Raw genomic sequence first — 13,565 nt, 5'->3', positions numbered from 1 at the left:
TGGAGTTTGGAGTTTACAACACTGTTTCAAACTTTAGTATTGGAAAAAAACAAGTGTTCTTTTATTTGAAAAGTTGAATACGATTCCAGGAATATATACTCTTCAAGGTTGTTCATTCATAAACAAAAAACGTCTAATTTTTGCAGAGTATCAAAATCGGATAATATCAAAAAAGCAACGAAAAGTATTTCGTGGGTGCAAAAAAAAAAAAAAAAATGCAGATAATGACCAAGAAAGTAGACTATATGATCCTGGTTCATGTTCTTATAAGTAACTGTTTTTAAACTGATATTTTCATTGAAAATTTTTGTTACAATTATGAATGTTATATTTAAATGCATTTTTCTCAATATGTAAAATTTTAGACCTCCCGGCCATCCTATTTCATTAATGGCATGTTCAATTTGCATGAAACTTTCAGCAAATATTTATTGCATCTAGTTATACAATTGGCACTAAAAGTTTTGCAATATTGTAAAGACTTTTTTATTTATACTAGCTTGATCTTAAAAATTTTCGTTTTTTTAAGGTGGTTTACCAGGAAATAAATTTTTTTTGTTAAATTGAATTTTTTTTTTCAGAACATTAAATAAAATAGTTCCAATAGCGAAATTTAGTTACTGGTCATGAAAAAAAATTTGAATTTCTGAAATTTTTTATAAAAAAACATCAAATTTTAGCTGAAAAAGGCATTAAACTGTACACATGGATGAAACAAGAAAATTCAAAGATAAATTATCTTTTTCTTTCGAAATTTTGCACAAATAATCTTGCTTATATTATCTAGTTCCTGAACTAAAATGAAGTTCATTGCATAAGTAGAAAGGCCAATTATTAAAATTTGCTATAACTTATACCACTTTTCAGGGGGTCTACATGAAAAAATTATGAACAATGAGTAATAACACTGTAAATAGAGCACCTTATGTCTTGATTTTAGTTCAGTCTCCAAATCTAAGTTATAACTGCAAATGCTGAAAATTTCAGCTCCATGTCTTAAACCAATCTGGAAATATCTTATTCCACGTAAAGGCAAATAGCAAAGAATGACATATTGAGAAAACAGCATTTCAAAAATATAAAGATAAAAAACAGTCTAAAAACTTCCAGAAGCATTTGATTTTTTAGCTTCAAGTTCTTGTTCTTTATCAAACCAGCCTTTAGATAATCCCCTTAATTGAATTCTTCTTTTTTTAATAAAATTTTTTTCTTTTCTCTCCATATTACTAACACAACGCTTGTCCTTTTTCAATGAACCGGTTACAGTCTTACCACTGTGTGGTATATTTAGATACTCAAAAACGCGTTTAAGACCAAATGTTCCTTCATTAAAACTCAATATAGCTGAACTCACTCCAATTTCAAGGGTAGCTTTCTTCACAAACACATTTTTGGGACACCTAGACCAAATTACATTATTGATCCCTTCATTACAATTTTGTGTTTCTCCATGAACACACTTTTTCAATAATGATTAAAAGCAATAATCATTCTTAAGTTAATATCAAATGCACTCCTGCCTTTACTTTGTGTGCTTTTGTCCGCAGTATTACTTGTAAAAGTGCACCATTCATATGAACATGATGTGCATGGCGCTACTGCAGTTTCTCCCCCCCCCCCCTTTTTTTATTTTTGATTATGATAGAGAATTTTATGCTGATTCAGAAAAATATAAAAACATGGACCTGAAAATCAACGGAAAGTGCTCTATTTCGAAGTCAAAGTTGAAAAAAATCCCACTAAAAACCCTAATATTCGCCATTTTTTTTCAAAACGCTTTCATTTTTAACGAAAGTTAATTACCGTTACATTGCGCAATAAAAAGACCTGGTTTCCATCAGCCTTCGCATTACTATTTTAAAGTGTTATAACGAAAGTGTAATAAACGAAATGATAAACATACTTTAACGACTTTTTTTAATGTAAAAACCATGCTATAAATGTATTGCTTTTGTCAGCTAAAAAATCATTAACTTAATATTTTCAAAATGGCGAATATTAGGGTTTTTAGTGGGATTTTTTTCAACTTTGACTTCGAAATAGAGCACTTTCCGTTGATTTTCAGGTCCATGTTTTTATATTTTTCTGAATCAGCATAAAATTCTCTATCATAATCAAAAATAAAAAAAAGGGGGGGGGGGGGGAGAAACTGCAGTAGCGCCGATGTGCATTTGATTTTCAAACTGTGTGAAAATCCCATTCTCTTTGAATCATCATTTTGTATGACAGGGGCGTGTCTAGGGGATGTCTGCTACGTCGCTGGACATACCCAAAATATGTATATATACATATTTTTTCACAACTTCAATATTTCGTTAAGTAAATATGATGCGTCGGTAGATAAAAGCAAACAGAGCGAATAATTATAATAAACTAAAGCAATAATTAAGCAAACTATACAAGGTTAACTGTTCGAACGGATGGTAAGAAGTTATTAATCCGGCATAACAGTTAGATTTACGGTTTAGTATTTTATTATACGCCAAGTTAGAATTATTTTGTTCTATCTCCAAGTTTAAATGTTGGGAGAAAGTTTTTGATTTTTTTCTTAAAGTAATAATTATTTAAAAACTTAGTCTTAATTTTTAAAGAAATAATAACTTATGCTTTAAATAATTTATGTTTAAACAAATTAGAAAAAAACTTGTAAAATAGAGCGCATTTTAGAAGTAATCATTACTTACTAAAATTAATAACTCATTTTCTCCCAACTTTTAAAATAGGAGATAGAATTAAATAATTCTAACCTCGCGCATAGTGCTTGTCAAATCGAGAACGGTCTAAAGTTTATTAAAAAAAAAAAAAACGATTTATATATTTAAACGGAGGTTGTTTTAATTTTTGACTTAAACAAATTAATAAGAAACTTGAATGGACATACCTTTTTTTATTAAGTTATAAGGTATTTCATTTTTTAAATATTTTCTTTTGTTAATTTAAAAAAAATAAAAGTAATTATTTCTTAGAGAACAAATTCCGGACTTCCCTTTTTAATTACACCCTGAGTAAAGTTTTAGTCAAATTCTATTGATATTTATCATCAGGAGGAGAAGACTGTAATTAACAACAAGCATATATTAAAATATATCAATGGACATCCCCAACTATTTTATACAAAGCTGTGTATCTTTTTAATTACTTGCATTTTAAAAAATATAAAAAGAAAGAAAGGGTTTTAAACATTAAAAATAAAATTTGGACTTCCCTTGGTACATACACCCTGTTTAGTGAGTATTTATTAAACATTTCTTAAACATAAAGTTTAGACAGTTTTTCAACAATTTTTTTTTGCTTCATATAAGAATAGGTCGTGTGTAATTGTTCAGCGTTGGTGCTGACTATGGTTATCATCATTTTCTTCTAAAAATAGATAGCGTGCGAAGCGATGATGTTTGATAATGGTTAGCATCATGTGCGATAAAATATCGGGCGATTGCTAAGCCGTTGTTGCGTTAAAAAAGTTAGTCGTTAAAAAAGTTAACAAATAGTTCTGCACATGCGTTACGCATGCGCAGTATGGTCAAAGGAGTGTTCGTTAGGGAATGAAATTAGACGTTAAAAAAGTTGCATTGTTTCATTAGGGTATGTAAAATAATAAAAATTAGTGTATACTTTATATTAAAAATGGCTGTCCATGTTTACTCAGTTGCTGAAATTATTTTATACTTTATGTTAAAAATGGCTGTCCATGTTTACTCAGTTGCTGAGTTCATAAGCTTTAATACTGATATATTGACCAGTAGTTCAAATGAAAGCTTCATTAGCCTGACAGGTCACTGTTTAGACAATACATTTAATCAGAAAACTGTTGTACTTAGAGTAGCTCCTTTTCCTGAGAGGCATACAGCAGCAAATATTGCTGAATTGATTGAAGATATTATGGCTGAATTTAAAATATCACCTTCAAAAATTCATTTAATAGCTAGAGATAATGGTACAAATATTGTTAAGGCTATTAAAGATAGCCCATATGATAGTACGCCTTGTTTTTACACACACTGTAACTAGTAATTAATGAGTGTAATTTTGAACAAACAGTTGTCAAGAATGTCATTGCAAACTGCTATTCAATTGTTGGGCATTTCAGCCATTCTTCCCAAGCCTGCCCTAAACTTAAAGCTCTTCAAGAAGCAAATAATGTTCCTAAGCACAAACTTATTCAAAATGTTCTAACAAGGTGGAATAGTATCTGTCATATGTTAGAACTAATTTATAAACAAAGGAAACCTCTAACCATGTATACACTTGAAAATGGTAAGTTTCCTTTATTAAATGCAAACAAATGGATGATTATTGGACAGTTTTGTGTTTTGCTAAAAGATTTCCACAAAACAAGAGTTCGCTTGAGTGAAAGAAATTCTATTGTCTCAGATATTATACCACAGATACAGTTTTTGAAACATTTCATTAATAAAGCTTTAATTGATGACAACTAATTCAATGGAGAATAGTTTCAAACAATATACTGATAACTATAACATCATCTTGTCAATATTTCTTGATCCCAGATTCAAATTATAAATGTTCAAAAATGAAAACACCTTTTCAGCTGCTAAAACAAGTACTGAGAACATAACCATTCAACTTATTAAAACCCATGAAAATATAAAAAACATCAGTTACTGAAAATGATCTGTCTGCAGCTTGTGACATTGAAAATATTGACTCAGAATATGAAAATAATGGTACAGTACTAAATGAATAGAAAGATATAGTAGAAATAGGTTTTGACAATTGCTTCGAAGAACTTGTAGGATTTAATTCTAAATAAATCGGTCAACCACAAACTTTAATTTCAAATGAAACTTTATTAAACAAAATTCAACACTACTCAAATGAAGACTTTATTGACAAAGAAAGCAATCTTTTGTTGTGGTGGAAATCACAGAAAACCAAAATGCGACTATTAGCAAAGCTTGCTTTAAAGTATTTAAGCTGCCCACTGTCTTCTGTGGAGAGTGAAAGACTTTTTAGTATAGGTGGAAATGTATATACTGCAAAGAGATATAGCTTAACAGGAGCTCATGGTGAAATGTTAATATTTCTGAACTATAATATGAGAATTTAAAAATATTTGATTTTGTATATATTACTATAATTAGTATAGTATAATTCTTTTAGAAGTGAGTATCTATGTTCTATTTTTTCATGAAATATAATTTATTTAGGAGTTTAAAAGCTTTGATACTATGAGGAGGTCAAATGAAAAAAAAAAATGTCATGAAAATTGTATAACTTTGTAGAATTAGAAAATTACAGGGAAAAAAAATTTGGAAAAAATAATTGAAACTCTCTTTGAGAGCTTTTGCTCAAAAATAAAAAAAGAATGCCTCCCAATGCCTTAATCAAAATTTCAAAGCATATTCTGTTGTGGATTTGAGGGTTGCGCAAATTAAAGAGTATCATTAGCCAGGGTAACTTTGGTCAGTTTTGGGAGTTTTTCTTAAACATCTCTGAATCTTATTAATTTTTGACAGTTTTCTCTTGTGGTAATAACATTATAGGTCTTGGCTATAGGCCTCTATATTTATTTTTTTAATTTTTTTATTACAAATACTTATTTTTAAACGCCGAAAAGTGACCAATGTTACCCCAGGTTTTTATCATGTTTGATCAATAATACCCCTGCTATGGGGTAACATTGGTCACTTTTTGGAGTTTTAAAAAATCATCAGTCCTTAAACACTTAGAGAAAAATGAAAAGAACATTTAAATGGACAAAATATTTTGCAACTAGCTCCCTGTTATTGTGCAAAAGTCATTAAAAGTCATTTTCTAGTAGGTCATTATCGTCATCTGAGGATGATGACACTTGTTCAACTCTTGCCCTTTTCTTGTTATTCTTGGTATTACTGTTATTCTTGGTGTTATTGTTATTCTTTGATGTGGTAGGAGTTGTGTTATTCACCAGATCTTGCGGTGTTATCGCTTTGCCAGGTGTGATCTTTTTCCCTCTGGTGCGATTTGTTTTCCCATCCTGTCCACAATGTTTCACTAATAGACCTATATCTTCATTGAATACTTCCTTAACAGTACTACCGGTACCTCTTCCAATGTCTTTGTTAACCTGTGGCAAACGCTTCATGACCATTTCTTTATCGAAGGGAAATATTCCACATTTTTTGGTATTGATTCTTTGATGCGCGTTTCTATCTTTAGCGGACGGAAAACAGCAACGTCCAGCGGTTAAAGCAAATGGGAAGCGTATATTCCGAACTGTCGACTAGCCTTTCTCACGCTTATTCTCCCAGTTAAACATTCTTTTATAGCATTGGAAAACGTTTCTTGACTGTATGAAGTTGCATACGCTCTTGAACCACGCTTTCGCTTATATTTCCTCGGCATTTTCACCGGCTAAGAATTCAAATGGTTCAATAAATGTATCAGAAGTGTCAAAAAATGCCAAAATAAACTCAATGTAGTCTACGAAGTAACTGTGCTATATTCACAAAAACTGTTGATATACCAAAATTGTTGATATAATAGTCGATATATATTGTTGGTATCTCTAAGAAAATTAAAACATGTTATCTTTGTTAAGTTTTAGGAATTTAAAAAAAAATCAACAATTGACCCCGGTCAACAAAGTCACCCCGGCGACTAAAGTTACTCCGATTGACGGTACCATTTTGAATACTTTTTTAACGTACAAACTTTTTTAACGCCGTAAGGCGTTAAAAAAGTTTTAATGATTTTGCGCATGCGCAGATTTCACTTTTAATAAACTTTTTTAACGACTAACTTTTTTAACGCAACACCGTCTTACCTCATATATGCGTTTGTGAATGAGGAAGGGGGGGGGGGAGGGGGATGCTAAAATTTAACTTTTTTTTTTTTTTTGGGGGGGGAGGGGGGGGTTAAAACTGCGACTTACCCAAAAAAATTCCTGTACACGCCCCTGGTATGGTTACTCCATTTTGACAATCTGGGCAGCTACCAACTTGCATTAATATTTCTTTGAGAATAGGAAAATACATAGTTAAATTAAAATCATCTGAACACTGTTTTTCATTCAATTTAAATTTGCTAAGCCTTTTAGCACTACATGATTTTTTTAGTAAAGTTGTTGTTACTATTTCGGTTTTACTTGCTTTTTGGAACTTGTTCCCAGCGAATGTCCTCTTCACTTTTCTTAAATAATTTTTTTTATTTCCCTTTACTTTTTATATTAGCTATATTTAAATAATAAAAGAACTAAAATCCATAAACAACTTCATCAGTAAAGGTAAACATAAATATAAAATTTTGTCATTTATTCATCTCTTATATAACACTGAAAGTAAATGTAGTTCGTTTATTTTTTTTTAATCTACGGTATAGAACAGACTTAACCATCATACTAAAATTCAATTTTTTGAAAAGTATGCCAAGTATACAAAAATTAGTCCAAAACAAGAAAGATAAGTGTGTTGATAGGGGCCGTTGCTATGGAAAATTATTTTAACCACCTCGTTTAAATCTTAAAATAAACCTTTTGTGTTTATTTTTCTGAAAAACAGATTTCAGAAATGAATTCAGGGATAATTAATTATCTTAAAACAATCTAAACTGAAAATTTGAAAAATTTGAAAAATATAAACTTTATTTCCTGGTAAACCACCTTACTGCACCATTTTAAAAATTTCAGCGTAACTCAAATATTTATTTTTTTAAAAATAGTTTTAGTTCAGTTTGTAGATCAATATGTTATTAACCTTTTGCCAAAATTTCATACCCTAAATGCTTTCAGTTACTGAGATAGTATGGCCGGGGTTGCACAAACATTTTTCAACGTTGACTATTTTAATTGGTAACCATGACAACTGATAAAATTATTTTTTATTTTTTTAAATGTTGTTACCTGGTTTTTTCTCAGAATAAAGTTGGTTTTTTGTCAAAAGTTATTTTAGTTAAAAACTTTTTGAGGGGTCTTATACCTTAAGAAAACTGCAACCAACATTAAAATTTCCTTTCGGCTAACGGTAGTTTTGTTATGGAACTTTATTTGTTTATTTGCGCTTTAATAAAAAATAATGTTGTCATAATATTAAAAATATTTTAGTACTTCAATTAATTTATTTGGTTAAAACAATAAAATATTTTTAATAATGAATTAAAAATCAATAATAAAATTTCATAAATTAATATGCTGAATATCACGTATACAAGCGTAATGTTAGTTTCTGCGTAATTATGATATTATACTTTATGTAATTATAACATTACACCTTATTACGCTTATAATTTGTAATATGTTAATATGTAATGAATACTGCTTATATAATAAAATCTTTTCCCATTGCTTAATATTGTTTTTAACAGAATTGTGGGTATATTTTATTATAATAGTTATAATAATTATGATAATATAATAATCGTGTGCAAAGGGATTATTATGAACAAATCAGAGGTGCATCATATGGATACTCTTTTTCAAGTTAGTAAGCTATTATGATGATATTCATTCTTGTTTTTAATGAAATTGGCTATAATGATGGACTATTTCATTTAATCATTGAGATCACCCCTCCCATTTTTCATAATATTGCGGAAAATGCTTAACTAAGGTATTTATTCTGCTACAAAAAATTAGGTCTCTGCTACATAATATTTTTAAATGACATTTTGCATGCAATAATAAAATGGTCGAAGATTTTGATTACAAAATCGGTGCTGCAAATAGATGGATACGCACGTATCTATATTATTCACAGTTTACTTTTAAACCAAGCTTGTTAAAATATTGCTTTTTAATGCATGTACCTTAGTGCCTTGCCACACAATTTTCACTTAATAAAGCATCAATAGCCTTATGTTTTAGCAAAGCTTGCTGAATATGTTATTAAATTTTTTAAATTTAACGAAGACCAATAATAAGGTTTATTATTTATAGGCTTCCAAAAAATTTTCATTTAAGTAATATGTACCTACAAAAAACGTTGTCGGTAGGTTTTCGTAATGGCTGGGGAGGAGTGGGGGTTTCCGGAATCCACCTATTTGTTTACAAAGATCTTCAAAACCTCCCCCCTCAAAAATTCCTTTTTTTGGGAATTGCTTAAAAGCTTGAATGCATATGCACGAGCTAAATCATAAAAACAGCTAGCATTCAAGTTTTATTCAATGAATATATTTGAAAGTTTTTATCTTCTACTTAACACATACAGTTATGGACAAAATAATTGTGGTGTGATTAAAATTAACGAATTAATATTATTATCTTTAAACAGTTACTGAAAATGAGGTTGTAATACTGGATTATTAATTAAATAGGTGTGAGATGATAAACTAATTAGTAGAAAATTTAAAATTTTTGCTTTTATTTATAATAATTATTTAAGTATAAAAAAAAGGTTGGACATATTAATAGTAGTATTAATTTATTTAATGTTATTTTGCAAATAATTTATTTTATTAACAAAAAAATGATATAAGTTAAATTAAACAATAGTAAAAAATTAATATTTAATCGCATGCCCCCGGTTTTTTATCACAGCTTTGCATCTATTCGGCATTGAGTTAACCAAATTTTGACAACATTCTAAAGGAATGTTGTTCCAAGCATTCTGGACAACTTGCCTTAACTCCTGCTGATTTTTTAGTTTTTGACTATAAACTGCCACTTTTAAATCCGTCCAAAGGTTTTCGATCGGATTGTGATCCGGTGACTGTGCAGGCCAATCCATAACTGCAACCCTATTCTCGATGAACCAACTTTTTACCCTGCGACTGGTATGCTTTGGATCGTTGTCCTGCATATAAATCCATCTTAGGGGCACATCTTCTTCTGCATAGGGCAACATGGTATTTTGTAATATTTGAAGGTATATGTCTTGGTCCATAATACCATCAATCTTATAGATAAGATTGATGGTATTATGGACCAAGACATATACCTTCAAATATTACAAAATATTTGAAGGCATATGTCTTGGTACATTATACCATAATAAGAAAAACAACCCCAAATATTTATTTTTGCTCCGCCATGTTTTACAGTTTTTATGGTGTATTGCGGTTTGTATGCAGAGTTAGGTAGCCTCCTTACATACATCCTGCGTCCACTTGACCCAAATAAAACAATTTTGATTTCATCAGACCACAAAATATTGCACCATTTTGAAACAGGCCTATCTCCATGCGTTTTTGCAAAATGTAATCTTGCTACCACATTCCTTTTTTTCAAAAGGGGAACTTTTCTTGGGCTTCTGGCGACTAACTTATTTTGTACTAACCACCTACGTACTGTTCTCGAAGAAACGCTTAAATTTAAATCTTCTTTAGTATGGCGGGAAGTTACAAAAGGATCGGCAAAAGCAGCACATTTTATCAATCTGTCTTCATGTTCAGTCGTTTTTTGTTTTCGGCCCCTTTTTTCGCCTACATTACGACCCATAATTTCTATTTATAAAATAAATGTATACGATTATTTTATATATTTCATTAAATTAACACTAAAATTAATCTTACCTTTAATTAGTCTTACTAAAACCAAATAAACAAAAAGCTAATATAAATAAATTGATTGGAAACAACAGATTTGTTATTTTAACCTACAAATCTAGATATAATCGTATATAAAAATCGGGACTTCCCCGAATTTTATATACGAATATAGTAGACTAAAATAATTTGAACAGTGCTACCAACATTTTTTACTCCCATTTCATTATTCAGTATTTGTATTACTGTTATGCCTAAATTTATTAATTTATATTTAAATTTACATAAAATTATTATCACAAACCATTGTTTTACTAACCACTACCATTATTTTGTCCACAACTGTAAATCCCTTCCTCACCTCATGCCTTCCTATCTTGCCTACGCAATTGTATAAATAATAACTTTGGGTGTTTTACTAACAAGTAAAATTCTGCCTGTGGAAATGTAAAATGTACTAAACAAGTACATTTTACATTTTCACAGGCAGAATTTTTTTTTAATTCAAGTTAATAACAAATGGTATTTCCATGTTCTAATACTGGTTTTCGGTATTCAAATAGTTATAATACCGGTACATACCAGTGTTAAAATACTAAAAAATATTTTCAAATTTTAAATCAAAGTATAAATGGATAAAAGAACTTCAATAACTAAATTTACATTTTCAAAACACTAACAATTAATAACTTTGTAAATCATTTTCAGCATCAATCTTATTTAAGCTTAATGTTTGAACTCTACTTGCCTCGAATAGCCCAAACTCCTTTTTAAGCTTTGAAAATGGATTAGAAATTCAGATCAAGTTTAAGCTATTTGAATTGATTCGAATATGTTAAATTAAACGTTATGGTAGTACAGAAGCTAATTTACACAATCGGTTAAAAAAACGCGGCTTGACAAAAGCATATTAACTTCCTTAACGCAAGTAGTCTAAAGTGAGCTACTAATTTTGTTATTTTGTGGTTGAGAATTGACCACTTTGGACATCTTTTATCATTAACAGCACCACTGACAGCTAGATTTAGACGGTAATTGACACACCAAATTGCACTTTGAAATCCAATTGATTTCCTAACACCTGCTTGGACATTAGCTGTACTGTCGACTGTTTTCCAGGTTTTGACTCCAAAATCAAGTTCAAGTTTGTTGATAGATTCATTGAGCTTCTTGGAAATATTGTCGCCAGTATGTTGTTTGGGGAAGTAGGACATTTCCACCAAGAAGAGCTTTAATTGGAACTTTGAATCTATATAGTTGAGTGTAAGGCTCATGAAAGACAAAAAGGTGTGATCAGTGGTTCACACGTCGGATGTAAAGGCCACTCCATCAAGATTTGACTTGTCTGAATTGAAAATATTTTTTACTTGTTCCTTGATAAATTTAAAAAGGAGAGGAATGTATTTCGTAGATATATTGTTTGCTGTAATGGCTCTGAATTGACCGTTGGTTGCAGTTTTCATCATCCGGGTGAATGCGTCAGTTTCTACAATAGAAAATGGTTGAGTGTCCTCGATCACCCATTTAGTAATGTCAACAACAGTTCTTCTTTGATTGATGTCAGTAACTTCCCATTCAGGTTTGGTAGCCTGTTTTCTACCTTGCCGTGTCTGTGTGTTGGAAGTGCAACAAGTTCCACTTGGTCCAGGCTGTAGAGATGCTGGGGTATCTTTTTGTGTCTGTGGACATCTCCTCTTTTTTCCTCTTTCTTGTGTTTGTTCAAAATCTGAGTCTTCAGAGGCAAGCTCATCAAAAATGTCTGGTATTGTTGATTTTTGCTTGTCTTTCCTTTCTAATTGTTTACATAAATTGTTTACATAAACTCTTTTCAAATGGTTCCTTAAAGGACTTGTGGTGCTTTTATTGATTAAGTATATTTTGCCACAGGCCTTGCATTTTGCCTTGTTTTCCTCCACATTGTTGAAGAATTCCCAAATATTAGACAGCTTAGGCATCTGAAAAGAAAAAAAAAGTGAAATAAAAGAAAAAGAAACGAATCGGATTAAGTTTGCCATATCGGATCGGACGAATATTTCGGATTATTTATTGAATTTAAAATCCACAAAAACGGTTCAGATTATTAATAAGGATTACTTTTCGGATTAAAAATTCGAAAACACGGATCAAATAACATTTTCGGTTTACGGACTTTTTATTTATATATTTGCCTCAATATTCCCTTAATATTTGCCTTAATAAAACGTGATAGTTTTTGATGCATACAAACAGTTTCCGAAAAAGAACTAATCATTTATTAAGTTATTTGAAAATTTTCATTAATATTCGTTTTAACAATAAATGATATTTTAGAGGCATGCATAAAGTTTTCAATAAAAGAAATTGCTGAAATGAACGTAGCAAGTTTTCAAACTAATTTTTATCTCTATTTCTATTTATATTTCTGTTAATATTTAAGTAGAAGAAATATGTGACCCATCTGACCAAAACCAGTCACATGTATAAAATTTTTAGTTTTGAGTGTGATACATATTTGAAAAGGTATAATATTCTGCTTTAAAATGATGCAAAAATTATTGCTCTAGCTTGACCCTAGCCAAAGTTATGAGCAAAAATGTAACATCTATATTAAAATTTTAAAACGGAAAAAAACGCGTTTAAAGGTTTGATGTCATATAAAATAGAAAACTCCTTAGCAACCATGCATGGATTTTGTTCTAATTTGGCACACATCTACTGTAATACATTTGCAACAAGTCCTGAAAAAAATATTACTGTAGCTTGATTACTTTTTAAATTATAACACTTTTAGTACATCGAGAAAATTAAATTATTATCAATTTTTTAATTTTTAGATTTTTAAATCTATTGACAATATTTAAAGCAAAAAAAATACCTAAATCTTGTTTATAAAAAATTTCATGTGCTGGTTTAAAAGCAAGCATAACAGAGTAAAAAGTGAAGAGTTAAAACAAACATTAAAAGTTTAAAACAAAAATAAAAAAAACAGTTAAGTCTAAACCACGTCGTCGTGCACCACGACCCCGACCTCGATCTCTTGGTCGCGTCTCATTGACAGTTTTTCGTTTTTTACCAGATATATTTTATATAACATATAACCGTAATCGTAACCGTAACGATCTCTGGAGTAACTTGAGCATGTTCTATTGCCAGTTCAAAATCAATTT

General features: G+C 30.1%; 1 protein-coding gene across 1 annotated transcript; it reads left to right on the top strand.

The window, feature by feature from the left end:
* The first annotated feature begins 3,678 nt into the window (after window positions 1-3,678).
* On the top strand, window positions 3,679-4,436 carry LOC149892301 (zinc finger BED domain-containing protein 4-like). Its single transcript, XM_090078103.1, has 2 exons — window positions 3,679-3,976; window positions 4,039-4,436. The coding sequence occupies exons 1-2, from the start codon at window positions 3,679-3,681 to the stop codon at window positions 4,434-4,436; spliced, it is 696 nt and encodes a 231-aa protein (XP_089934229.1).
* Window positions 4,437-13,565: the final 9,129 nt, after the last annotated feature.

Source organism: Hydra viridissima, unplaced genomic scaffold (genome assembly GCF_058129835.1).
Source record: "Hydra viridissima isolate aposymbiotic clone 2 unplaced genomic scaffold, HvirCarnegie_v1 scaffold_2, whole genome shotgun sequence".
Classification (NCBI taxonomy): Eukaryota; Metazoa; Cnidaria; class Hydrozoa; order Anthoathecata; family Hydridae; genus Hydra; species Hydra viridissima.
Note: the sequence above shows the minus strand (reverse complement) of the source record. Positions and strands in the feature narration are given on the sequence as shown.